Source organism: Lepisosteus platostomus, chromosome 8 (genome assembly GCF_059453375.1).
Source record: "Lepisosteus platostomus isolate fLepPlt1 chromosome 8, fLepPlt1.hap1, whole genome shotgun sequence".
NCBI classification, from domain to species: Eukaryota; Metazoa; Chordata; class Actinopteri; order Semionotiformes; family Lepisosteidae; genus Lepisosteus; species Lepisosteus platostomus.
The window spans coordinates 1,001,083-1,026,827 of record NC_142618.1 but is presented as its reverse complement, the minus strand read 5'-3'; the positions used below and the strand labels follow the sequence as shown (position 1 = coordinate 1,026,827).

General features: G+C 38.7%; 1 protein-coding gene across 4 annotated transcripts in view; it reads left to right on the top strand.

Annotated features, from left to right (window-relative positions):
• The window catches only part of kctd1 (potassium channel tetramerization domain containing 1), a 47,910-nt gene extending 24,518 nt beyond the window's left edge, over positions 1–23,392 (top strand). For all 4 annotated transcript variants that reach the window (XM_088642002.1, XM_088642004.1, XM_088642000.1 and 1 more), the window contains exons 2-5: positions 9,961–10,139; positions 19,448–19,592; positions 20,884–21,189; positions 22,206–23,392. In XM_088642002.1, coding sequence (XP_088498128.1) covers positions 9,961–10,139; positions 19,448–19,592; positions 20,884–21,189; positions 22,206–22,364 — 789 coding nt within the window. In that variant the 3' untranslated portion in view covers positions 22,365–23,392. The remainder of the gene's footprint in view (positions 1–9,960; positions 10,140–19,447; positions 19,593–20,883; positions 21,190–22,205) is intronic.
• Positions 23,393–25,745: the final 2,353 nt, after the last annotated feature.

Here is a 25,745-nt window from a genome sequence, read left to right as displayed (position 1 = left end):
GGGAATACAGCAGCATTCCTTGATATGAGCATCCTGACTGTATAACTTGATCGGACATTAGGAAATGTAACTGTTATTATATTTCGTAATTGTTAAATACTGAGCAATAGCTCAGTTGTTGGCTGGTAGATAATTGATCTAAAGATCTTGCCTAACTGTTTCTTAAAAGATGCCAGGGTATCGGCTACAGTATAATGACCTTGTTTCAGACTCCTACAACTCTTTGTGTACTAAAGTGCCTCATGTTCTCAGTTTTGAATGCACTTCAGTTTCATTTTTTGTTCTCTGGTTTGTGTTTCACTGTTGATTCTAAAAAAGTCCACTGGGTTAAATTTGTCAGTGCCTTTGGGGATTTTGAATGCTTGAATCAGGCTGCCTTGTAATTGTGTCTGTTCAAGACCAAGAGTCACAGTGGTTTGAGTCGGTCAGAGTAGGACATTCCTTTTAAACCAGGGAATGTATCTGGCCTGTCTTCTCTGGATTGATGCCAGAGAAGCAATATCTTTTGTGTTGCATGGTGACCAAAATTGTACACACTCTTTTTCATTAGGAGTTACTAGGACATTAAGATTCCTTAATTTAAATTCCATTCCATTAAAAAAAACTTGTATCTATATACCTTAACATGGTTTATCTGTAGTGATCAGTAGCCCTTTAAGTAGTATATGAAATAAACTATCATAGGTCTACTAAAGTAGGGGAAAGATTCAGGGAACTGTTTGCTTACTGATGTTTGTGAAACTCATTGTTCATTTTTGTTCTTTTACATTTTACAGATTTGAGAAAAGCTTTTGACATATTTAGGTTAGTGGAATGTAGAAGATGAATGTAGCACACATATAAGAGTTCTGTGGTAGCTGCTCAGGGTGGAAGCATACTGTAAAGAGCATCTGCCGTGATAAATGTGGGCCCTGTGCGTCAGCGTTGTTCAAGTGCTGAGTTGGAATTTAGCATTCAACCACATATACACAAAAAGTTGTTAAATGTAACTGCTGTCGTTAAAGCACACTATAGTATGGGATGTTGGCGAGCAGTATCCTGCTAGACGTGCATCATGGTGTGCTTTTATGCTAATTCTTGCTGTTCCTCTTATGAGAATGCTTAGTCTAAACTTTTAAGTCATACGGTAAGTCTTTCTGAAATGGTAGAAGACTGTAGCGATTGGAAGGAATTATAATTTTTCCTAGTGGGTCCCTGTACAGGAAGTAAGGACTTTTTTTTCTGCTCAATTTTGGAACTGCTCGTGATTGAAGACGTCCTGCCTGGAACAGATAAGCCATTTAAATTAGTGACAAAAACTGGGCTCCTGCGTCAACCGAGATGACATCTTATGAACCGCTGCATCAATTGGACTGAAATGTGAAACACTTCATTAAAAAAAAACAGCTTAAATAATTATACTGTACTTCTGCAATGGGTCGTAATTATTTTTGAGAAACACAGCTAATTAAACTACTCTCGCTCAGAAACATCGTGACCTCTTAACTCCAGACGTATAGAGGTAAATAATTACAGGCAAATCGGTATAGTACCTTCAGTACATGATGAATATATGTGATAATAGGTACGTAAGCAGGATGGTCACCCGGCAAAGCACAGTTCTTAGTATTGCTGTATTATAATTGACTAACTCTAAACTCTAAAAAGGTACTGTAAGTGTCATTCCACCGAGCATATCACTAACACACAATCAAGGATAATGTGTGCAGTTACCTCCAAGCTTGGTAAGTATTTTTCTAAGGACAGCACAGTTCTATGGTGAAAACATGGTTGCCGGTTTGCAATACTCAAAATAGTGTCGTCTAGCAAACAACTGCGCTGGTTGACCTGCAACCTAGCAGGCTTCATTACACCCTGACCTGCTTCAGAATTGCAGCATCTCTTTTTACGCCCACACTTGGCAGAATACGCCTCTTAACATTATCCTATCGCTGTCTTAACACCATTGTTTGGAGTTTGCAGTTCTTTGTCCAAAAGGTATCATTCTAGTGACATTGCAAATGAAATTCAGCAAACTAGGCTTATGTTTATACCAAGATATCTGCCTGACCAACATTTCCTGCTCTTGTCAATGCACACCCCATACAACAGACTGCTGTTTTCGCCAAGGAATTCCAGTCTTTGTGGTTATCACTCCGGTGTCAATACACTTAACATGTGGCAAAATGAGATTACAGCATAGACCACAATGGCTGTGTGACCATCAACATCGCCTGCTTAGTGAAAATGTACCCCATAAAACTAGCTGTTTTCCTCAGTAATTGTCAAGTCAATGAACTTTGACCTCGGTAGGTGTCAGTGTAGTAACAATGTAATTTACCGTACATGGCAAAACACATTTTTTGCGTGATCTTCAAACTACCATTGTCGTGGGAACCGCTGTCCTGATTTCATTGAACCCTGTCTGGTTTAATCACAGCCCGGCCTGCTTCAGACCCTCAGTGGCAGTGATCCTCTTTATTCCCACAGTGGGCCGTCATCTGCTTGCAGCGAATGTTTGATATCACGGCGTATTCACATAGCGCTCTTCTTGCCGAAGGAGAGCCCAGCACTTCGCATCTGAGGAGGAGACGCACTGAAGTGCAGCCCCACTGCAGATCAGGTAGAGAAGGGAGGGAAGAAGGGATGCCAAGAGCCAGGTAAAGGTTTACTCCATGGTGAAAGCACCTGAAGAAGGCTCCACAGCTGAAACGTTGTATCTCTTTTCTTTTTCCTTCAGCATGGAATAAACCTTTACCTGTTCCTTTGCAGCCTACATCTTGAGAAAAACTGATGCCCCATTCGAATTAGGGGGGCACTTTACACACGCGGAGCTCCCTAAGGCTGGCCTCACCACTCGCTGCTCTTGTTCCAAATCTGGACTTTAAACGTGATGTCATTGTAGTGACCATGCAGTTCCGCTACGGCATCATAGGATTTGTTTGTACGGCATGATGATCCCCAGCACAAATTGCTTGGTCAGTTAACTCCACACTTCCTTGTGTGAGAATACAATTTAACTATCGCAGTAGAGAGGTTCCTGTGAAAGTGGGGATGCCATCTTTGGAACTGCTGCATCAACTATGTTCAGTCTTTGCAGGTTTCATCAGCCCTCAAAATTGCTTTAGACTCACACCCCCATACAGCAATTCCTTACAGCATATAGCACTTCACTGCTTTTATGCCCAAAACCATGACCTTGTTTTAGGCCTTCCTTTCAAGCTATAATAGTAACCTGATTGCCTTTTTGTTATATTTTTAACATACTGTATGGACCAAACTGCTGGTGAAAAATTGTTTAAATGGGAACTGCAGTGCAATTTTTGTGTTTCTGGGTTAGAAAGAATCGGCATCGATGAGTGCCATGAAAGTAAAATAAATATACATTGTAATGTGTGAAACCTCCAGTTTACATCGCAAAATACGCAGGATTTCCAGGTATGCATCACACCATCTATTGAGATTCAGAACATGGCAAGCAAACTTACCTATGACATCGTAATCAGGCAGGCTTGTGAATACATCTCTTTTAATCCAATAGAAATATTGCTCTCGATTTTGAGATGCTTTGGCCAACAAATGCTATTTACTTATTTCTGCACACAGATCACATTGGAACATTTCTGTGGTGAAGTGTCTGCTGCACAGCCTGTACTTTCTCGCTCGTACATCACAGTACATCAGTCATTACAGTGACCAGCAAGCAGAAAGGGCCGCATCACGTCAAAATTCACGCAATCTCTTGCCTTTATAAAACTATATAGTACTTTACTAAGTTTGCAATTTTGTGCTAAAGTAAATGACGGTATCACATAATTCACTTTGTTATTGATATTTAATAACCGGTCTGAGAAATTGGGACCGTGGCTCCCATTTAATACTACAAACAGCCCTCAAAACAGGCTGACACCTTGAAACTGTAAGGCCTTTAATTAAACTGTATGATTACGGTTACATTTAAAGACAAAGTATTAATTTCCTCGTCATAATCTCATAAAGACTTTAGCGTTGTTAATTTAGAATCATGTGATGCTTATGGTCAACATTTAATGGAGTAAATGGAATGCAAAATGTCCATGAATTTCATATGCTCTTAGTTTTAGTGTTCTAGATGAGTGTCTTCAAAACCTGACTGTGAGTGTATGGCCTCTCCTGTTTTCTTCCTGTTTAGTTTTCATGTTTTTTTACTCTGTTTCCCTTGCAAAGGTACCTATTTCGCGCCTCTTGTTGCAGCTCTCTAAAGATGAGATCTCTGAAAATGGATGAATGAATGAGTTTTATAACAACTATTCTATTGGATATGTGGTTTGAATGTCTTCCATTGTGTCTCATTATCCACATAAATGCAAAATGTGTTTTAAAGTATTTTAAATAAACATATATATATATATGTATACTATAACATTCTAACTTAACACTCAACTGTTAGACAACAGAGCTTATTTATAAAACTGAAGATGGGCGTACTTGGCTGCAGAAGAGACAAATGGATTTGTACTGTATGATCCACAAAGTTGTGGATTACAACCTGTTCCACTCGTCCTCTGGATCATGCTTCATTGCTGAATTTGAAGAGGTCCATTGGGGTTGACATTGCCTGTGCCTTTGAAGATTTTGAAAACTAGGATCAGATCATCTTACTGTCTTTTCTGTTGAGGGATAAAAAGATTGAGTTATTTTACTATACCAGCATAGGACATTATTTTGACATCAACAATGAACTGTATCTGGTCACTCCGTTTCCAGAGCAGCTGTATTTTTTGTAATGAAGTGACGACAGTTGCACACGATGTTCTGAATGAGGTCTTAGTGCATCATTGCTTGATTTAAAATCTACTCCATGAACTACGTTGTTTGCCTTTTTTTGGTTTCCTCCATTATCAAACAGATGCAAATGATTTGCTACCACCAAAAGACACCCATCTTTTTCTTAAGCAGCTTCATGAAGCTAAGTGTCTCCTATCTTGTATTTATTATTTACAGTAAAACCTCAGTATCCATGAGGGTTTACTGTAGTACCTTGAGGTTTCTGGGAATGGTGAATTAAAAAAATATAGGGGCTTAATGTCTTTTGGAATGGTGAATTCACAAATATAGGGGCTTAATATCTTTTGGGCAAAATAGGGTAATGTTCTGTGGATCGTAAAACAGTACCTTAGTAATATTTTTATAACTTAATGTATTTAAAAAAATAATGCTAGTAATTATTGGTAATAACTATTTTTAATGCGCTGAAAACTTTTAAAAAGTTTGCCCCCTATAATTCAAGTTATTGCACACTAATATATTAGATCACTGTTAATATAGGTTGCCTGTGTTTGTTTTTTTTCATTCTTAGCAGAGCACATTCATTATTTTCTACATCTTGTTTTTATTACTATTATAAATGCAGGACTTCTGTACTGTAATACAGTTTATTACAGCACAGTAATAACAGACAAGACTTGGCCAGCTCCCTTTCCTGCTCTTGGAGTTTGTCTAATATTTTTTACTTCTAATTTCTTTGTCTGTCCTTTTTCATGAGACACACGAGAACTGACTCTGTGATATTTTAGGGGACCAAAGGGGTTTTAATTAACGTTTCTTTTTATTTCAGAACACAACATTCACATACATACAGTACATTTCTCTGATAACAGGACTGCACTAACACTTTCCTGTTTCCACAACTACAGCATTACCCATGATGCATTGCTAACTCTGTTCACCAGGCTGGGCCTCGGTTGCAGAGACCAATGCAGGTCAGGCAAAGTAGATCTACAAGATGAAGATGCACAAATGCACCAAAGCCTGTGAAGAGGTGACTTTGATCTGCAAGTCTGGGGAAAAGTAGTCACCTAAGGTTTTTTGTGAATATGTGAAGTCACAAATGTAGAACTCGCAAATATCAAGGTTTTACTGTACGTTCTTGCTACAAGCATGCACTTGTCTCCATTAATCATCTGCCAGTTGTTGGCCTAGTCTTGAATTGTGTTTTGAATCTTTAGGAATTTTATTGAGTGCTTCTTTGGTGTTTGGTAAACGTCCTAATTTGGTATAAGTTGCGAACCTAGTGATTAATTTGCTACTACTAGAATCTAAATCATCGATGCAAGTTTTCAATGGTATAACCTGTGGTCTATTTTCAGATCCCTTTAGTACAATGCTAATCACATCATTCCATGTATCACTTCTCAACACTGTTTTCTGTTATTAATCAGCTCTCAAGTCAAACACACATGCTGAGTGATAGTTGAGTACCTACAGTATCTCCTGCAGTCGTTGATTTAATTGTTTATGAGGACCTTTATCAAAGGTCTTTTAAAAATCTGAATCTACTGTATCATATCGCCTATATGAATTGTTGTTCAGAGAAGTCTCACAAGTTAACATCCTCCTTATTTAAATCCATATTTTTCTATTCTATCACCCTTCCACTGGGGCTCCACATTAACAGGTCAGTGTGCATTACCCCTCGTGTGAGTGTCAGAAGTGCTCCGTTAATAGCCTGAGAACAACCTTTCGAGTTGTTTAAGCAAAAGAAAATCAGACCCAGGAGCTTTCAGCCTGAAACATTGTCAATTTCAAAATGTCCTTTTTCTCAAGATTAGATGAGCTGATCAGTCAAATGGGACTTTTTATGTAGTGAAGCTGCTATTCGTCTTTATTCAGACATACTTTTCCTCTTGATGGTTGCGTTTTTAAGCGAATTGTCGCAATGCGTGGCGATTGTTATAGATCCTTTGCCCACTGGATGTCCACTTTAACTCTGAGTAACTTAAAACTGTGCTTTGGGCTCCACTGTTGTTTTTTTCAGTAGATGAATACTCTTGTTAAGAATGCATAAGTGCTACATTGAGGTGGGGTAATACAATCTAAAAATCTCACAACGCGTGTATATTTTCACTATACAAAATGTGAAAATCTTTGTAATATGATGTTTTTCATCGTTGTTTCAAATGTGTCCCAAACACAAATCCTATTTCTAGGAGTATGTATACAGTTTCAGACTCGGACCTCCCTGTCTGCAGACTGTCCAGACCTGCATCATGACTGGAGGTCTGGATCTCCTCCAGCATCGGTGCACCAGCCACTGCTTTGTCCAGCCAAGCAGGTTGACAACCTGACCTGAAACTTCCATGAAAAGCAGAAAAGAGTGTTTTGCTTTATTATTAAAGAGCATTGGGTATACTGCCATTGGATTTCTTTCTATTTCTGGAATTAGCAAAAATGTTTAATTCAGCCTACGCGGAGCCCACATATCGTACACGTTATCCATGGTTAATATTCCAGGTATAGATATTACTAAAAGGAGATACTAATGTACTTTCAGATTGTTTCCTGAATGTTAAAACGTAAAAGAAATATACAATATTGTAGCATGTTAAACAGAAATGTCAGGTAACACTCAAGGTTTGAGTTGTCACCAGTACTCTAAGCATTTATAAGCTACACATCAAGAATTAGCATACATTACAAGGTTATTATCTCGGAGATACAGGCTGTCATGATCATCAAGATTACTTTTGCTGTTTGCTTATCAATATACTGATTTGCAATTACTGTTATTTTCTCATTAAGCTATTTTTAATGAGTCTCTTCTCCTTTGATTTAAACTGCTCCTTTCTTATTTAGTGAAAACCGAAACACCGGAGTCGTTTATCCCAAAGCACAGTCTTAACCCAGGATTGAGAGAGTTCATTCAGGCAGCAAAGGACATGGCTTTGGGTGGTGTGCTTACCTGTCTATGACTGGGCACCATGTTTGCAGAAGGAACTAGGTGTTCGGTCCTCATGGCGTAGGTGGTGGAGGAAGCAACAGTGTCCAATTCAGAATTTGTTGGGGCGGATCCTGATTTGTCCAGATTAGGAAGATTTTGGATAGGTGTTTTTCATATACTGTACAGTGCTGTGAGGCCCACTGCTCTTCCCACTGTTATACAGCCCAGTTGGCTGGAGGAGAAGATTTGCCTCAGAGTTAGTGTGCAAAAAGCACAGGTGAGTAATGAGGTCTTTCTGACCTTGACGTCACTCCGTACTTGGAGAGGCAGGTGAGGCCAACTGGAGTAGGAAGAGCTGTTGATTACATTTACCCTAGCAAAGGAGGCAGAGGCACTGTTGCTTGTGGTGAATGTCGGGGACAGGTAAGATGGGGGTGTGGGGGGCGAAGACAGACAGGGGGTCATGTGCTGCTGTCGAGTGCTGTGTCACACTTCTGCACCAACCTCAGTCACAGTATTGAGCTGCTGACAGTCGCTGTCAAGATGGGTGTCCAGGGCGTGGCTCCCTGTTACATGCTGGCTAGTCTACAGAAGAAGTTATGTTTCTGTTGTGTGTTTGTGTGTGGGAGAGGCCCAGGATACAGTACTGAGTTCTGTGGCTTGAAATTCACTTTCATATTTGCAAGCTGGAAAGAGATGCCGCTAGTTATCGAGAAGTTTAGTCTGAGTCTCCAGCTCTGGCGGTAAGGGCTCATTGCAGTGAGGAACATGGTCAGGATTTGATCCAGGATTTTAAGGTTTTTCGATTGTGGTCACTAGAAAAATGTTATCTGTGTTTTCTTGAAGCTGTGGTGGGGTGGAGAAGATTGAAGTTGAAATCGTGCTAGGAGAAATCGGTGAGACACCAATCTTGAGAGCATATCTATTAAGGGTGAGATACAGTACGTTCTCGTAGGGTAGGAACCCTGTGTTTGCTAGGAATTTTGGAAGACTTTCAGAATTACTCCTAGATGCCATTCCGTGTTGTAGGCTGTGAATAAGTATACAAGAGCTGCTCACATCTTTGCACTTTAAAATCTAATTTGATATGCCCAGTGACAGCTGGGTAGAAGCCAGGCTGTTACTCCTGCATCTGGTGATTGGTGATGGGGTACAGGCGTAATAAAGGAGTTTCTCCCTGAGTCTGAATCCAACAAGTAGGAGCTCTGTAGCTGTCCGGGTGTTCTTGGAGTTTCTTAGGCTTTTTGATGGAAACAACTTTTGCTCTTTGCCTAATTTTGATAATTTTGAAACTTTTTGGAGGGGAAAAAATGTTAGAAACAACAGATTTGCAGCTTCACTGAGGTAAAGAAAAAATTCCCAGTAAATGATGTCTGGACATAGAGACTCCCTGGTCCAAGGACTTGTGTAAATGTTTTTTGAAAAGTTCTTGTCATGGTTTGTTAATTTTTCTTTTATTGGTTAAGTGTGATCCTCTCATACTTAAATGTGTGCTGTTTATGCTCTGAGTGGTTTGATTCCATATATCATGTCTCAGATTGCAGGTACCTTGCTGGGGCAATATCATGAATTTGCTACATTACGGGCGGTCGGTCTTGTATGTGGGGAAAAGCGGCAGAAACACGCAGCCCTGGATGGTGGAGCTGTGCAAGCTGTCGTTGCAGCGTCAAAGCCCTGGTCAAGATTGGTATCTGTGTTTCATGTTTCTGGAGGAGATGCGTTTCCGGCGGCTGTAGAACAGTTGAAAAGCTCCTGCTGAGGATGCTCGGTTTATCAAAGCTGCTCTACCTTGGGTTTATGGGAATTGTGTTGCGGGGAATGTCTGGAAGTTGGCTCACATTATCAGTGGTTGTAGCATGAGTAACTGCATTGTTAGCTGTAAATGGAGATGGATTGTTGAAAAGAACTAGCTGTGAGTTTAAGTGACACGGGTTTGGGTATTCGTGGTGCTGTCCTGCGACCAGTCCAGGAATGTGGAGGTTCTTGTCTGTTGAGTGAGTGTCCCAGATTGGAAGGTGCTCTTGGGCCACTTGCTGTGTTAATTTGTGCTGCGCTCGAGTCTGGCCTTTGCTGTTAACATTGAAGCACAGATTGCTTGGACCAATAAAGTAGGTTAAGAGTTTTAGTTAAGTCTCTGACATTTTTGTGCATGTTTTGTCAATTTGAGATGGATTTTTTTGATGGGTTTGGCTCTCATTGATCCCCTGGTGAATCATTTGGATTTTGTTTGTTTGTTTTTATGAATACATTTAAAAATGGGCTCATTTTTCTTTCTGTTATAGGATAACAGACCCAATATGTCCAGGCCCATGATAACTAGGTCACCTGCATCTCCTTTGAGCAACCAGGGTATTCCAACTCCTGCGCAACTTACTAAGTCCAACGCACCTGTACACATCGATGTGGGAGGCCATATGTACACTAGCAGCCTGGCAACACTGACAAAGTACCCAGAGTCAAGGTAAGTGTGACCAGAGGTCGATGACAGTGTTCTGTCTTGGACTGTCAGTACTGACTGTTGACCATTTACCTTATGTTTCAGGGTGGTTAGTGTGTTGAACCAGTGTCTCTGCAGTGTAGTCCCAGTTCTCAAGAAAAATACATTAAATGACAATCGGCACAAATACATTATGATGGATGAGTCATAAAAATGCTATGCAGTACTCACTGGTTCATAACTTTATAGCTCACCATAATGTGTGATGTGTGTCTTAACATGTCAAGACTATGGCCATTTGCTATCCTGCTATTTTTGTCTTTCTTTTACTTACTTCACATTTGAATTCCACAGAAGTCCTTTTGATGTTATGTCACGACTCAGCCTCATTTTTCTCAAAGATGCTTTACTGTTTCATCATTTACATCTACAGAGAAGGAAATTGACCATTTCTTTGGTGTATCACCATATTAATGGCCATTAATTATTTTGTTAACATAAAAGTATCTAAGGCCTGTTATTTACCCGATAGACAATGAAATTAGAAACTTTAAATCAAACGATTGAGTGTTCATTACATAGTATGAGAGCTCACTGTATTTTAACTTTAGTTTCTGGTGTATTCAAGTTATCATTAAGCTAGATCATTATCTGAAGCATTACTGGAAACAATTATTAGGCAGGGGTGCTGTATTCTGAATCTTAGCCCTGTGGATTTCATGTGAAATTAAATACATTGGGTCAAAGTGTAAACATGGGATCTCCTTGCTTTCGTCTGCACACGTTGCCACTGTAGTTTCCAATGTCTTCTAGAGTGTACAGTATGTGTCCTGATGAAGACAACAGTGCTTCATTTTTAATAAACTGTTTTTTTTTTATTCATTTAGTTTTAAAAAGCTATTTTAATTAGGAGGGACTGATTAAGTTGGACTGTGGTGAAGATGCATTAGGGCCCTCATTTGGCCTAATAGTTTGCATGACTGCATTGCAGCATTTGGATTCACAAAAATAATTGCAGCTTGAGGTTGAAGATGTGTGAAGCATAATTTTGTTGCACATGAAGGTTAAGATATGAAACATTCATAATATAGTCTTTGCAAATCATTCAAAAGACAAAGGTCCATATTTTTTCTTTGGGTGAACTAAATCAAATTTTCCACACCATAGTAAAACCAGTACTGTAAATAGGCAATTTGTCCAAAGTGGAGCTCAGACCACAAGCTGCACTGGGTAATGAAGATATGAAGGAAAAATCTAGAATATACTTGTGACATGAAGAGATGTGACAAGCTGTGAAATGTTCTTCTAAGGTAAATCAGAAAGCTCTCCATTCCTGTGAATAAATATTTTGAGGTCATGTATTAATGACAGGAGTTAATTGCTGATTCTAATTATCTTACATGACAGGACTTGCAGGGAAAACACGTTACATGCGCAATTTAGAACTGGGTTTCATTTGAAACAGTGCTTAAACATTTTTGGCTTTTTCTTGCTTACAAAATTAAGTTGCATTGAAACCACCATTTATTACATTTTGGGGAGACAGCCGCTGCAGTCTACTCAATCTAATGCAGAGCCACATGAATTCTGCTTTTCATTCATTTTGAAAATGAGATGATAACTTTAACATCAGTATGACACTGTGAGAAGAGTGGACCAGGGAATCCTGGGGTCTTCACACAACACTTGGCCATGGATGTTCCCTGTAGACATTTTCATGGTTGGTTGATGTACTGTCTTCAAAACATTGGTCACCTCTCTTTGGCCCATGATGCAGTATACCATACTTCCTTTTGGTATGAAAAGAATTCTGTGGCTTTTAAAATTTGCAATGCATGTGAAGCATTTTGTATCATGTTCTAGTCCAACCAGCGTAGGTAATTAACAAAGTACTTGTTTATATACATTTTACTTTTTGTGTTTCCAATACATAATAAATAGAATGTCATCATCTTACTAAAACTGATATTGTAAAAAAGGAATGTACGAATAGCAGTACTCATTAAATTTACTTTTTATGTGTATGAATCTACAATGTAAAATATAATATAAGCATTTTTCTGTTGTCTACCTTGGCTATTTCTACTGCCAAGTATTATGTGCCACTATAATAAAGTACAGCATGGTTGCTTTCCCAGCATAATCTAGTTATTCCAGTTCCACAGATCTCCTGTAAGTGCGTGGCTGTGGGATTTCAATCTCTTCCATCACTGAATGTGATTTCTAACAAAACGTTCTGTGCCACACTGAGCAAGCGAGTATGTTGATGTCATATCCATTCTTTCTACTTGAATTTAGATGTGTTGGTTCATGTCTAGGGATGGCATGGAGGTTCAGTGGTTGGCATTGCTGCCTCACTGCACTGGGGTCCTGGGTTCAGTTACCGCGGTGCTGTCTGCGTAGGGTTCCTATGTTCTTCCCAGGTTTGTGTGAGTTCCTCCAGGTGCCCCAGTTTGCTTCTACATTCCAAAGACATGATGGTGGGCTAATTGGCTTCTGGGAAAATTAGCGCTGGTGTGAGTGTCTGTCTGTGTGTCCTGTGATGGACTGGCGTCCCATACAGGCTGTACCCTGCCTGGTGCCCGTTGCTTGCTGGGATCAACTCGGGATCCCCTGCAACCCTGAACTGGGTGAAGTGGTTAGAAAATGGATGGATGATTCATTTCCACTGTTCTTAAATTATGTCCAAAATCAAAAGGATTGTTTTTTCTAGTGTCCAAACAGTGAAAGGTCCTTTGTAAAAACAGACTTTGGGGGGAAAAGTCTGTTAATACCTAAGCAAGATTTTACATTTGTATCCACAATATAAATGTTTAGGCTTTTTAATACAGATTTTAAACTTTAAAAAAGGACATTGTGTATTTGAAAACAGAAAGATTGTATTTTATGGGTTTTTTTCATTTGCGTATTGGTGAATATTGAGGAGGCAAATTTGAAATTTGAAATAGACATATCGTTCTGGAAAGCGTGTTACATCTCGTGCCTCTGCGTGATCGTAATCTACCACAAAAGGCTGTCTCCCTTTGTTTGAAGTCAAATTATTGTCACACCTGTCTGTCTCCAAACTTCTCCGCTGTGAAACCAGCCGAGTATGAAGATGGCGCCCCTGCTGGCATCACAGCTGTCTTGTGTGTCTTACAGAAGGGAGCCGGAGCCGTCAGCTCTCCATCACCTCTTCCTTTGCAGTAGTTAGTGTTGAGCGCGTCTCTGAAGAGCATCTGTCCAGCTGGGGGAGGGGTCTGACAGCCCCTCACTCCCAGCGTCTGCCCGCTCCAGTGTGGTTTGAATCCGATTGCATTTGCAGCCGTGCTGGCCCAGTATGCGATGTCCACGTGTCCTTAAAAGTTTTTTTTTCTCAAGCTGGCAAACATTGCTGGGTTTTGAAAGACAGCAAAGAAATGTGCATTATATTACATCTGTATGTTTTAAATTATTCATGAATAATTATTTTCATTTTATTTGAAGTTTTTTTTAATATAAACCTTTATATATGTGGTAAATGCACTTAGCACAGTCAAGATCTTCATCTTACAATATGCACAAATCTCTATTTTGGCCAGGGATTATAAATATGCATGATATACAGTAGAAAAAAAATAGAATTGATTATACATTAATAATTTTTATTTTACCCTTTCATATAAACATATAAAGACATGACAAACCATTAAAGTCATTTTTATAGTCTCAGATTTGACTTTATAGTTACATTTTGTGCTATTACTATTTATACAAGATTCTGGATAAGTTTAGTCTGCTCAGAATATTAATAACAATAAAGGAAATTCGTGTTTTCTAAGTAATGATCTCCAACTGCTTTTTGTGGAGGTGGCTTAAGTTCTGAATATTTTTAAATAAACCCTTTTAGTTCATATTGCTTTTTTTAGTTATAGAATCCACAATCTCTATCCACAGAAGTGGCCATATTTTATCAGCTTTATAGATGTATCAAGCTTACGGTCTACGTACTATAGAGCTTTTATGCCCCTTATTTTGAAGCTGACGGGGAAAAAAAAGCAAGCACACATCATTTATGTGCATTGACAGCTGCCTTAACAACAGTTAAGCTATGAAGCGGCTGGTACTATCTGGCAAAACCCACCTAATGCCCATCGATTGCTCTGGTAGTCATTATCAGATGGTATTGACCACTCTGCTTAGCCTTTTTTTTTAATTAAACATCTCATCTATATATTTAAGTTAGTATACTAGAGCGTCAAATTGGTTTTAACTAGGTGAGATTTATAGCGATGTTTGATAACCCATGGAAGTGAATTACCGATGCTGAACCTCTTTTTGTTTGCACACATTCTTTATAGGAGACTGAGAGGATGCAGTGCAGCAATCTACAAAAACCATGAGGCCTATTGTTTTATAACAATGAATGTGCAAAACTCCATCCCCCCAAAAAATTGCGTCATGTGACCCTTTCTTTGGGACACTAATGCTTGTTTTGATTCACATCTTGCATTTTTTTTCTGTGATTGTGACATTGTTTTTAAAACACAATTTTTAAATGTTTTAATGTTTTCAGTGTTTCAAAGTAATAGGAGTTACTACTGAGTTTTCTATGATGCTGTTTAAAATACATTGGTTCGCTTTTTATTCCACGGTGTGTTTTGCAGACACCTGCTTGGTAGTTTTGACATTTGACACACTTCAGATGTGAAATCCTACACAGATTTGAACACCCAGGGTTCACAGTAATGCATGTGGCTCCTGCTCGGTGTGTACAACATGCTCTTTGGCCTGCTTTCACTCCTGGCTTTGCCTCTGTTGATTAAGATCTAGAATAACCTGGATCACCATCCAGCTGCACTGACTGAGCACCACCAGGTGAGCTGAAAGACACCCCTGGTGACAGTGCTTGCTGTGCACCAGGGACCCCTGTGGCTGCCAACGGTAGGAATTAACACTGAGAACAGTGTCAATGCTCTTTGTGCTCTTTGGTTTCATGCTGTAAAATGAAGAAGATGGCTTGACCTCAGATGTTTTGGAAGACAAATTGTTTTCATCTTCTTTTGGCATGCAGATTTGTGATGGTCAGCAGATCCAAGTTTGATTCAGCTGTTCCAAGTTGCTTGGTGTAAAGAGGGACAGTTTTTCTAAACTTACGTCAAAACACCCAATGTGTGTATTGACACAAGGACATGCACTTCTAGATTTCAGTAAACAGTTCCTGATCGTTTTATTGCAACAAAACTACCAGATTGGTTAGAGAACACTATAACAAACATTAGGAAATACATGTTCTTCTGCATGAAAACTGTATATGTTAATGGAGTTTAAATTTATCAGTACCTGTTTTGCAATTGAAAAACATTTTCAATACATTAGTCATGATTTTGGTATACAAGAACAGTGGCCTTGTTACATGCAGTATTTAAAACAGTTTTGGCACATTTATTTTCAGATTTGCTTTATCCGAATAAGATCAACAACCTTACCTTAGGATAAGTGGTTGGCAAACAGAAGATAACATCAAGGTCATGGTTAATAATGATCTTTTTGGTTAATAAAATGCAGTTGTTTGTTCAAACTCAGCTTCCACATCAGATTTCTATAACAACAGAGTAATGAGCAAAAAAGACCTTTTGTCATATGGTGTTAAAATATTAAGGTTACTCAAAACATGAAGTTAATTTTGTAAGTAGTACAGCACTGACGATTCTTTGGGCTGAAGTGTTTAGTCACTTGCATTGGTTGGTGCCAGTCTGACTTCTTGTCTCTACATTGACCAAGTTTGTGCCTGTTCACTGGTTTTTGAGCCCTAAATGTCACATATCATTCCAGCGTACTCCTCAAAGGTTTTGTGCAGTTCTGACAAGTAGGACATCTATGGTGTTACATCCCTGTCTCTTAAGAAAGCTGTTTTAACAGAAGTATTGGGAGAGTGTGTTTTGGCCAGTGGGAGTCTTGTCTCGTCAGGATGAGCCTTCAGGAAGGACAGGAAGTGAATTCTTTGGATTTGATCAATTAAACCCTGCACAAATTGACAGTTCAGATTGACATCAATCATTCAAGTCGAGTTCTGTAGTGACTAGACGCTCATACTCAGGCCATCACACACTTGGCTCAATTGGTAATCTGTGAATCTACAAGATTGCAAAATCTTCAATCCAAATTCTGTGTACTTTATTTAAAAAAATACATGAATAGCAGTGGGTTTCTTTTGATGCTCAGTACATTTCCAAAGAAAAACAGTGGAATAATCAAATAAACTAGGACCTCTCTCCATCTTTTCTGTCTTTTCCCATATATGATTTATAGCCACACATCATGCTGTTCTGGTCCTTTGTTTCCTTTATTGTACAGCTTTTTCCTCCCCTTTGCTTCTGTCTGCCATTTTAAATTTGCTGTTGCAGTTTTACGTGGGTCCTGATTCTATGAGTACTGACACATCCAGCTGTGACACACTTTGCTCTGCGAGAACACAGACAGAATCAGTTAGGATTACGGTAAACTAGACATCACTGGCATTGGTAGCCTTTGGTTTGGAAAGACCAGAGCTGATGTCGATGTGTGAGCACACAATAATGGGCTGCACTTAGTAGTTGCAAAGGACTATTTATGAGGCTCAATTTAGGCTCCTGGGAGGCAGCTGTTCTTATGAAGAGTTTGTATGTCCCACCGCCTTATTAGTGTCTTATGCAAATGTTAAAAAACTTAAGATGTTCACCAAAGCAAGCACTTGTACTTGTCTGGCTTTTTTCCCAGGTGCCACATGCTTTTTATTATTAAAAATAAGCACCTCTGTTCTGTCAATTATACGAAATATTTTAGCATTCTGTGAAAGGAGGGTTTCCTTTCTAACACCTGCAGGGTGGGCAATATAGTTTGCAGGTAAATGCAATGAAAAAGGTTGCAATGGAAACGTATTGCATCTTCTAGAAAGCTGATATTCAGTGGTGATGAATGTGAAATTATCAAAATAATTTTTCCCGGTAAAAAAATGTTGGCTAATTATTTTGAATGGTGCCTTTAAAACAAATTTGAATTAAAACTTCATCTTAACCCTTTCTGAAGGACCGCTTTACACACTGTTCATGGTATTCCATGATCCACTGATCAAAAAAAGACTGCTACCAACACAGTATGATTTGGAAGTGATATTAACTTATTTTTTTGTTATATTTCTATCCTGTTAAGACTTATTCTGCTATTTTGTTGAGTCCAACAGAATATTAACACCTAATGAGGCTTGCACGCGGGTTTCAAGGGCTGCACACAATCAAAGATGGTTTTACATGACCTTTTGTGGTCAGTTGTACTCGTGGTATGGAGGAACCCTTCCTAAACAGGCTCTCAACAGGGCGCAGCTGATAGAAATATGTGTTGCCACTTACTACACAAAAATCCACATGTAACTCCAAGGTGTACAAGCTCAGGTCTTATCTTAGTAGTTTCCAGCTGTTGACCTATTTTACCTTTTTGGAGGTTTCATCTCGCAAAGACCACTCAAGCCATTTTCCAGGACTGAAAAGGTTTTCTGAGCTGCGAGTGCCATACAGTATTACAGGAAGAATGCAGTGGACTCCCACGTGTTTCTATTAAAGCAATTCTGGCAATAATACCTTGTGGTTCCTGTCCTGCAGCACTTCATAAAATTTCTGTAAAGTCAAATTCCAGTACTGACGGAATACCTTATCAGTTCTAGCACAGAATATAGCGTTACATCTTGGAAAGAAGCAATGTGTGCCACAAAATAGATCTTTGTTTCATTCAACTTAAAAATTTCAAAGTTAATGAAACCTTCTCAGTATCATCATTTGAATAAGAACTTTTTAGTTATAAGAGAACATTTCCATTTGTTTAATTTTTAGGGTTATCTTATATTTAGGGTTTTTCATCAAGTCTGAATTTGTACAGTATTGCTTTATCTGGTTACTGTGAAGATTCTAGCAACTCTGATCCTGGAGAATTGAGTCAGGAGGGCCTATTGGTGACTTTTGTCATCATCAGCATCGAAACCCAGTTTCTAAAATGTTTTTCCCTCTGAAGCAGGTTAGAGATGAGATAGCAGGTCGTTACCTGGCTTAACTGAACCTGCCTAAAGCTACCTTGCTAGATCAATCAAACTGCAGTTCTTCCAGGTTTTTGTAAATAGAAAATTTAAGACTGGCCCTAACACCTTCTGGCCTTTGGCCCTCCAGGACCAGAGATAGCGACCATACATTTCTTTGTTTCATTGGTTATTCATTTTCAACACCATGTAAACTAACTGTAATGGAATTAAAAAAAATAGGAAGGCATTTGCATGGAGAGACAGAAAAAAGCCCATCTCGGATTTAATGTGTCTAAATGTTGTACGAATTACCTAGTAGAGGAAAGTTCCTAAAGAAACTATAGACTTTGCTGAAAACAAAAAACAGTTTTTACAATTATTTTATTATCCTTTTGTTGGGCTTTTTAACAGTTACACAATTTTGTAAATGTTTTTCATACATTGTTCATCTTAAATATTACAAGCTGCAACTGGCAGTTCTTTATTGCTGTTCAGTTTATTTTCTCTCTGCCATAAATTGCTAAGTATCTGTCATTAGGAAGTGCCTTGTCTTTTCCCCTGCCTCTTATTAATCTCATTAATGCAGCATCACCAGATGAGCAGCTCTCACTGTCTAAAAGCACGTTTATTGACATCCAAAGGACATTGATCTGTATTCAAGCAACAATCTTAAATGATACTAAGTATTTGGATTCAGATGACTGTAAAAAAAAAATATTTTTTAATCAAACTGCTAGTAGAAAATGCTAATGAGAAAATTTCAAATGTATCTGAACATATGTTCAGACACATTTTAGTGTTGTTTATTTTAAGATATAATTAATTAGCCAATCCCCAGTCAGGTCTTTTCTCCACTGTGCTAAAGTGGAAAGAAGAACTCAACATCTTTCAGTTCAGGGTGATGTGCTGTTGCTTCCTGATGATGTTGTAGTTTTTAATTTCTTTTCAATATATGTAAAATTCAAAGCATACATCATACACAAACATTCAAAATCCCTTTATTGCCTCATTTATATACTTCTGTAATTTTAATGTGGTGTATTGATTGTCTGTGTCTGTCTGTGTGTGTCCTGTGATGGACTGGTGTCCTGCCCAGGGTGTCCCCACCTTGCACCTGTTGCTTGCTGGGATAGACTCCAGCTCACCTGTGATCTTGTACTGAGTAAAGCAGTTAGAGAACAGATGGATTAGTCGATGGATTATATTTTGTTTACAGTGTACACTCTGCATTATCCCTTCTTTAAAAAAGTTCCTTATTTGATGTGATATATATGTATACTGTATAAATTACTCCACCTCTACTCACTATGTTTCTTTCTCTGTACAGAATTGGACGACTTTTTGATGGCACAGAGCCCATCGTCCTGGACAGCCTCAAACAGCACTACTTCATTGATAGAGATGGACACATGTTCAGATACATTTTAAATTTCCTCAGGACCTCCAAGCTTCTCATTCCTGATGACTTTAAAGTAGGTGGATGACATTCTACTAGTTCATTCATTGTGTTTAAGTGTATGATGATTTTTTTTCAATATTTACAATAAATGCCTTTTAGGAAATTGACTTGTGTACCTTAATCCATCACTTGTTTAAATCATTATTGGTTTTGTGTTTTTTACTTGACTGTGTTTTAGGATATTACAATTAAATTTACTGTTAATACTAAGGTATCCTAAATTGATTAATGTATAAATAATGGTTTTAATTAGTGTTTTAAAAAACCCTCCTAACACATTTACTGCCATTGGTCTCAACACGCATCAAGTTGCAGTTCATTATAAAAAGCATTCGAATCTAGTTCATACGTTTAACAGCTTAGAAATTGCTTTGAGAGTGAATTGGCTTCTCCTCTGTTGGAATATTACTGGATAGGTATACTTTTAAATTCTACTTTTCAAAGTGGGGTCTTGACATCTGCGAATTGGTGAATTCACCATTCAATCTGGTTGACAAGGTCTTTGGTAAAAGAACAGCAGAGCGGGATGAAACTAACCCGAAGGTTGTTAACCTCAACGTAAGTGGTGCAACAGGCCACAATCATGCGATGAGTCCAGCTAGCCACTATTGTATGTCTTCATATCATACAATATATACTAAAGAACACTTTGTTACAGTATAGGGGTGGATGTGGTTCTATGTGAATTTAACTAATCATGGTGGTTCTCTACCCCGAAACCCTCACAAATGTCGAGACCCTACTGTATTTGTCCTGTGTGTCATCTTTCAGTCAGTGCACAAAACCTTTTTTAAGACAACAAAATGTTAGTTTTAAAAACTGCCTGCCTCATGCAAAATTTTGAAGAAGCTTGGATTCAAATGTTAAAAATAAATTTAAAAAGAGGGAAGAGGGTTATATAAAACTGGATTTCTGTCGTTGGTCACAGTCACAGCTCACTTTTTAGTTTATTACATGTAATTATGTGTCAGTTGCTTATTTGGATGGTCTTGTGTGTAACAAGAGCAATCTAGATTAACAATGTCAAATTAGTGTGTGCCTGATTTTCTGTCAACGGTCACAGGGTTTTGTGCTGTTTATCCCTCGGCCAGACCATGATGAATACGTTTATTTTAGTTCAGTGAAGGTCGCAGTACATCGAGCTTGCTTTCGCTGTTCTGCTTTATTGCAAAGCCCTGTAGCCTCGTTTGTAACGTGTGCTGAGGGCTACAGCGCCGAAGCAGCAGTGACGGAGCAGCTGGCCCCAGTCCTGGAGCTGCTGTGTGCCGATGGTTTCTCACGCTCTCCTCTGGCTGCTCCCCCAGGACTACAGCCTGTTGTACGAGGAGGCGCGGTATTTCCAGCTACAGCCCATGCTGGGCGAGCTGGAGCGCTGGAGGCAGGACCGGGAGCTGGGGCGCTTCTCTCGGCCCTGCGAGTGCCTGGTGGTGCGCGTGGCGCCTGACCTGGGAGAGAGGATCGCGCTGAGCGGGGACAAGGCCCTCATCGAGGAGGTCTTCCCCGAGATCGGCGACGTCATGTGCAACTCGGTGAACGCGGGCTGGAACCACGACTCCACGCATGTTATACGCTTCCCGCTGAACGGCTACTGTCACCTCAACTCTGTTCAGGTGAGACTGCAGGCTCGCACCCTCTGTGCCTGCATGCCTGGGACAGGACATCCAGCTCGTGTTGCGCCTGCTCTTTCTACAGCTCATAAAAGATGACAAACTTCTGTCTTCTTTTAAATCTGGTTGATTGTTGGAAAATATGTAAATTTGTTTGGCCTCTCCGTGATCTTTCTTTTCTGCGTTTATGAACTTTTCAACTCGTCAATAAAGCGAAACTGATCCAGTGTTAGAGAAAGTCCTGGTTCACATTTTTTAGGAGAGCTTAGATTTGGTCGCCCTGACAAGTACTGGTCTCCAAAGAGCATGCCAGGACAGACTGTCTGGAGGGAGGGTATAATCCTGTTTGGTTATTAAAACAAATTGCCACTGGCTCCCGTAGCTGTGTTAATGGAGAAAAGATGAGAATTGCGAGCAGTGCAAGACCTTTGTAGTTTGGCATCCAGTCCAGCCTGAAGCTGGGAGAGCTTCAGAGTATCCTGAGCTGCCAAGTGGCATAGAAAAAAACAGTACTCCCGGAGGGCACTTTAATGGAATTTGATCTTGCAGCCTTCTGGAGATAATGTCTATGAAGCTGAAGAATCAGGGGGTCATGTGCTTACAATGAGAAGATGCAGTTGTAGGGTTTTAATAGGGAGAGGAAATGAAAATAAGTTGTTGAATCGTAAAAGGAACGGTAGTTATCATTGTCTTTTGTAATTGCTTTCATTGTATGTTGCATCTAAATGAATATTTTTTGTCTAAAAAACAAGTTTTAAGTTTGCTGCATTTGGCAAGTATGTTTCAGTAATGTGCATGGTTCTAAAACCAAATTCAAAATTTTATAATGTTCAGGAAAATGATGAGCAACCATAGTGTTTTTTCCTTTTCAGAAGCCGTAATGTAAATTTTATTTTCATCGTGTACACCTCACCCTTTCCAAACTGAATGTTTTTAGGGAGAAAATCGGTCATATTGAATGCATTTATAGTTACTCTTTTTCTATGTTATTGTTCTAATAATCGCCTGCTGTGTTTCAGGTTCTGGAGCGGCTGCAGCAGAGAGGTTTTGAGATTGTGGGCTCTTGCGGTGGGGGTGTGGACTCCTCGCAGTTTAGTGAATACGTCCTTAGGAGGGAAATCAAGAGGGCGCAGCGCGGACCCTCAGTCATCCGGATAAAACAGGAGCCACTGGACTAAAGACGGAAACATTAAAAACTCGGATTCACTGAGCACAAGACATTTCTGAAGCAGCCAGTAATGAACAGAAAGCGGACTCCTGTGTATCATTTTTTAATTGCAGACTTTGAATCCCATCAACCAACAGCAAGGAACATTACACAGTCATTTCTTAACTAGAGACTTGTGAAGATCAATTAATGAAATTCTGCATCTTCTTTAGTTTTGTGATTAAAAGACTCATCAAGTCCTGCCCTGAGATTATATGATTTCTCTTTTTTTAAAAGTTTGTTTTAAAACTTTGAAATGAGTGAAATTTCCATTTTAGACTGCCATGATACATTAAACAAGAAAAAGCATTAAAGTACGACATGAATTCAGTCAGTATGATTACAATAAAAATTCTTCTTTCACTTTTGACGACATTACATTGGTATACATTGTGTTTCGTAGTCAGCAAAATTAAGTATTTTATACAGAAAACAGATCAAGGTCTTGGCCCTTTTCATTTTAATTATGTCTGTTTTTTAAAAGCAATCTCCAAAGGACTTTCTATTTTTAAGTTTGATTGAAATAGAATTTGAAGTATAAAAATGCTCATTTTTCTTAGTTAAAAATAGTACATTTAAAAATTGATTTTTTTTTCTGCAGGACTATATCATACACCTATAGCAGATGAACCTATGGAAGTCCTTACCACTGTTAGGAAGTTTCCGTGTTTTATTTAATAAACATTTTGTGCTCTTATAACTGGTGATTAGTTAACAGAACGCATCACTCTCTGCCTGGGAAATCTAACCCAGCCTAAACTAAATAGACCTGAAAATTAAGAATAGAAACCTATACTAACCTGCCATGAAGTGACAGGATTACAAGTAATGTGTATGTACATGTATAATTTGTATTTACCTTGCAGTTGTGTGGTTTTGGATTTAAATTTGTCACTGTTCTATCAAACCATCTGACAGTTTACCAACTATTAGCAGAATGAACATATCTGTAGAGGAACAAAGGATGCAGTGAATTAATAAAGAAATGTCAGTAAAGAACAGCCGACTGCTAGCTATTGGGTATAATTTTGATTTTCTTAATTTCAACATTATTATATATATCACCGCTAACCCTGGGTACTGACTGAACTACAGTAATTTAAATTGTACATTATACTGTAGTTGGATATAATTTGCCCCACACTCAAGTCTTAATGAAATAAGTATCCTTAAAGAAAATGAAAATAAAGAATGTAATACAAAACTAAATAAATATTTATCAAACCATAGACAATCTGTAAATCAAATTGCAGTAAAGTCTCTTGGATTTTGGTTGTCTCCACTATGCTTTATGTACAATATGCACATACATAACGCACAAGATCTTGTCATTTCAAATGTCTAGCATACAGTAAATAGGCCCAGTCTCACTAAACATTGTCATGGACACAGTTTTAAGAGAAATGTGCAGCTTTTTGTTTTGTTTTTACACAGTGCTTACAGTACCCTTTTCAAATGGATGTTGATTAATGCACATTCTAATGACTCAGGCTGTATGCACTGTTTTCATTTTTTGTGAACACATTTTCTTTTTCTCGCAATTACTTGCGTGTGTCTGCAAAGCAAGCAGCCGTTCAGCTGCTACCTGTGTCTTGAGTGGTGGCAGGCTGAGAGGAAGGACTGGGCACTTTGGAGTGAGTGGAGTTCACTTGGGGTACTATGCGCACACTTTGAAAGAACATGTATCTTTTGGGAATGGTGAAGAAGACTGACCTAAGAAGCCACACAGCGTATCTTTCCAAACTGAGCCGTCTCGTGTGGTGCTTTGATATCTCTCGTTTGTTCCAGTGGAACTGCACCACTGTTAGTTTAAGTTATGTGTAAAAGTGAAGCTGTTTTCTTTCTCAAGATGTTTCACAAGCTTTGCACATCCGAGAACAGCTCAATGAGCGTAGATTGATTTGGAAAGAAAGCTGTGGATTTCCACTGCTTTTAATTTACAGCACAAATTGAATTGAGCTAGCATTGCACAACATTTTAAGGGGCCTAGCTGAAATAAAAAAAAACTCAGAACTTTAATATTAAATAAGCTAATTATCTATTCATCACAATCTCATTATTTCCAAGTACAGCTATCATTTTAAATAAGATTTTAGAAAAAATCTACTTTGTTTACTTAGACTGTTTTAAGAATGACTATTTCATCACAATGTGTTTACATCTATAATTAGAGCTATCTTTCCAAGAATACTCTTCGCTGCTTACATTTTTTAATCACTTGATCATGTTTTTTTCTGTTTCTAGTTTGATATTTAAAAATGTGTCTTTTAAATATGACCACAGTCCATATTTAAAAATCACATTTTTCACTTCAGTTTTTTTTTCTCATAAGTGCATATTGTCAGTGGTTCCACACAGGCCATTGTGAACAACCAAGCCTATTGTTTTTAAGAGAATGGACAGTTAAATCCAGAGTACTTGGTGTAAAATATAAAAATACATTTTTAACCGGTTTCAGTGATTAAACCTTTCTCTAGATAGATTACATAAATTGATTTACATTGTTTTTTTCTAATACAGTGCCAAAAAAAGTTTGTGAACCCCTTAGGATTTTCACATAATTAAAACCCAAAATTGTATTAGATCGTAATCTAAGTCAATCTAATAATAGATAGAGTTAACCTGATGAAGCAAATGACATAAAACATGATGCCCTTTCAACATTTCTTTATACTCAAATGATGCAACAATCAGTATCCATGTGTGACAAAGCATATGAACCTTCGGATGCAGTAGCTGGTTTCTCCTCTTGAGCAGCAATGACTGCAATTAAATTAAAAAACATAATAAATTCTGTACACGTGGAGCAGACTCTCACATCAGTTTTGAGGAATTTTCACCTGCTCCTTTTAAAGAACTTCTTTTACTCTGTGACATGAGGTCTGTCTTGCACAGACAATTGGCTTCAGGTTCTGCCGCAACATTTCAATGGGGTTTAGGTTGGGAGTTTCTTCTTCTGCGGTCAGTCTCCTGTAGATCTGCTTGTATGTCGAGGATCGTAAGATTATGGCATATTAACACATCACTGTCATTTCAGTAGCAGAGCCCAAGATGTAATCAGCCTTCTTTTCCTCTGGTGGGTTTTTTTAGGGACTTGTGTCAGGGTTTAGTACTCAGACTGGCTTGTGTTTTCAGATAGATACTTCATTGATCCCGTGAGGGAAATTTCACCAACTTTTCTGCAGCTTGTGGTCTTCTGACCACCCCCTTAGAATATAGGAACTGTACTGTTGATGTATCCTTGCTCTCTCTGACTGCAGAGCTGCAGCTCACCAGAAGTACAGTATGAATGAGAAATTGCTGGGACCAACATTATGGATGCTGTGCATTCTGTGGTAATGCCAGATTTAGA